Source organism: Apteryx rowi, unplaced genomic scaffold (genome assembly GCF_003343035.1).
Source record: "Apteryx rowi isolate R43461 unplaced genomic scaffold, aptRow1 scaffold_710, whole genome shotgun sequence".
Lineage (NCBI taxonomy): Eukaryota > Metazoa > Chordata > Aves > Apterygiformes > Apterygidae > Apteryx > Apteryx rowi.
In genome coordinates this window covers 168,190-170,807 of record NW_020450995.1, presented here as the reverse complement: position 1 = coordinate 170,807, position 2,618 = coordinate 168,190, and the positions used below count along the sequence as shown (strand labels likewise).

The window sequence follows — 2,618 nt, the reverse complement described above, 5'->3', positions numbered from 1 at the left end:
CTGGCCTCGCAGGCGCTGGCGCTGCTGCTCATCTTCGCCCTGTCGGCGCTGGGCAACGGCGCCGTGGTGCTGGTGATCGCCCGGCACCGGCAGCTGCGCACGGTCACCAACGCCTTCGTGCTGTCGCTGTCGCTGTCGGAGCTGCTGGGCGCCCTGCTCTGCCTGCCCCTGGCCTTCCTCAGCCTGCTGAGCCGCCCGCCCGGCGCCTGGCTCTTCGGGCAGCGCCTGTGCCTGGCCAGCGCCGCCCTGCACGCCGGCCTGGGCATCGCCGCCACCCTCACCATGGCCCTGCTCTCCTTCGACCGCTACTGCGCCATCGTCCGCCAGCCCCGCCGCAAGATGGGCCGTCGCCGCGCCGCCCGCCTCCTGGCCGCCGTCTGGCTGGCGGCCCTGGCCCTCGCCGGGCCCTGGTACGGCCTGGCGGGCGAGGGGCGGCGGGAGGCCCGGCCCGGCGCCTACCGCTGCGTCTATGTGCTGCCCTGGGGCTCGTCCCGCCTGGGGCCGCCCTACGGCGCCGCCCTCATCGTGCTCTGCTACCTGCTGCCCTTCGCCCTCATGTGCTTCTGCCACTACAACATCTGCCGGGCCGCACGGCTGGCCGAGAGCCGCGTGCGGCCCCTCACCACCTACGGGCACCTGCTGCGCGCCTACGGCGAGATGCGCACGGCCACCACCGTCCTCATCATGATCGTCTCCATCATCTGCTGCTGGGGGCCCTACTGCGTGCTGGGGCTGGCCGCCGCCGCCGGCCGCCTGCCCTTCTCGCCCACCATGGACGCCGTGGCCAGCGGGATGGCCTGGGCCAACGGCGCCATCAACCCCCTCATCTACGCCGCCCGCAACCCCAACATCTCCGTGCTGCTGCGGCGCAGCCGCGAGGGCGGCTACAGGACTAGGAGCGACGTGGCCGCCTACCTCTCGGCCCCGGGCCGCCGGCCGGAGCCCTGGGGCAGGGCCGAGCGTGTCCGCGAGCGCTACATCAACCAGCCCGGCGGCGCCCCGGGCGGCGCCCCGTCCTCCTCCAGCCCGGCCAGCGGGGCAGAGATGGCCATGTGGGCCTGCAAGAACCCGGCCATCCTCTTCTGCCGGGACGGGCAGCCCGACACCGTCTCGGAGGCCACCTTGCAGGTCAAAGCGGACACGGTCGACACCAGCCTCTGAAGGGATCAGGGCGCGCGGACAGGGTCATCTCCCTGAGGGAATACGTGGCGTTTGGAGCTGTGTGCAGCCAGGTTAGCCAGGGAACCAGCGAGACGGGACCGATGGAGCCACGGTGTGATACAGATATATATTTTTTCCATCGTGCGTTGTGGTTTGGTGAGTGGGTGTGCGCGTGGTGAGGAGGGGTCCGCGGGGAAGGGGGCTCCCCCTTCCCTTTCCGCACATCGGACTCCCGGGCAAGAGCAGGTAAGCGGAGCCAGCGCGAGAGCCGGACTGCCAGAACGAAGCAGCGACCGCTCCGGTTCTGCAGAAAGTGCCCGAGGGAGGCGGAGGGACGGACGCACGGATGCAGCCCGAGCCGACGGACTGTCGCGAGCTGTTTGCTAAGTGCCAAAACAGCGACGGGGAGCTGAACGCTGACAGCTGAAAGACACTCGGGAAAACACCGCGCTGTGAAAATGCAGCACGGCAGGAAAATGTTGCTTTAACCCGTCGGATGTGGAAGCGAAGAAGGACGCAGCCTGTAGGACAGAATAAAAAAGGGATCTGTTACAATTCTTTTTAAAAAAAACAAAACCTCCCAGCTACAACAAAACAGCAATTGCTGTGACAGAGGTCTGCAGGCACAGAAAACGTGTGCTACTCGGTGGGAGGGAAAGGAAGATGAAACTTCAGTTGTCAGAATTTCAGCAGCCTTTTTTTTTTTTTTTTATAGGTACTGTCAGCTTAAAATTACTAAGAATATGAGAAATAAGAGCTCTTCAGACAAAACTGAGGAGAAGGGTGTGGGTGTGGACTCTGGTATCGCTGGGTTTGTGCACAAGGTAGTACATTTTCTGTTTGAGATCATCTCACATCTCTAACACAATTTTAACCGTATTTAGAGGAGCTGTGCGGGAAAGGTGAGTATCTGAAAGGCTTGGGAAAGCAATATTGCGTGTTCTTTGTGTGCTTAAGCATGTGAAAATGTGTATATGCACAGAACAAGTATTACGGGCTTGATAGCAGCCATCTCTTATTAGAACGTAATGTCTAAAAACTAGCTCTGTTTGCCATTGAAAAATGACAATAATACCAGACAGCTAAAGTGCTGTTGCACAGCATTAACTCATATGAATTTATTTATATGAATTTTTGCCCACAGGCTCAGAGGCCTAAAGCCTTAAATTAGTATTTTGACTCAGAAATTAAGCTTGGGCCTTCCTTTATCTTCACCAGACTTAAATGAGAAAGAAAGGCTGTTTTTCTCGTATAGTATTTAAACATACAGTGTTACTGTGTTACCAGCTTTTTCAGCTCTTTGTGACTCGAGTGAGCATACTATCATTATTTTGTACGTGAGACAAGAAATAAATTATCTTTTATGCAGAAGATTAAAGTGTCTCAGCCTGGCATAATTCTTAGCCTTGAAAGGGAAACTTCTGAAAAAAAAAAAAAAAAGCCAGATGAGTGATTAT

The 2,618-nt window shown here is 58.3% G+C and overlaps 1 protein-coding gene across 1 annotated transcript; it reads left to right on the top strand.

The window, feature by feature from the left end:
- GPR135 (G protein-coupled receptor 135) lies at positions 1-1,161 on the top strand (the record flags this gene model as incomplete). Its single annotated transcript, XM_026087289.1, has 1 exon — positions 1-1,161. A coding segment is annotated over one exon (1,161 nt), but the record flags the coding sequence as incomplete, so codon positions are not given.
- Between the last annotated feature and the right edge of the window lie 1,457 nt (positions 1,162-2,618).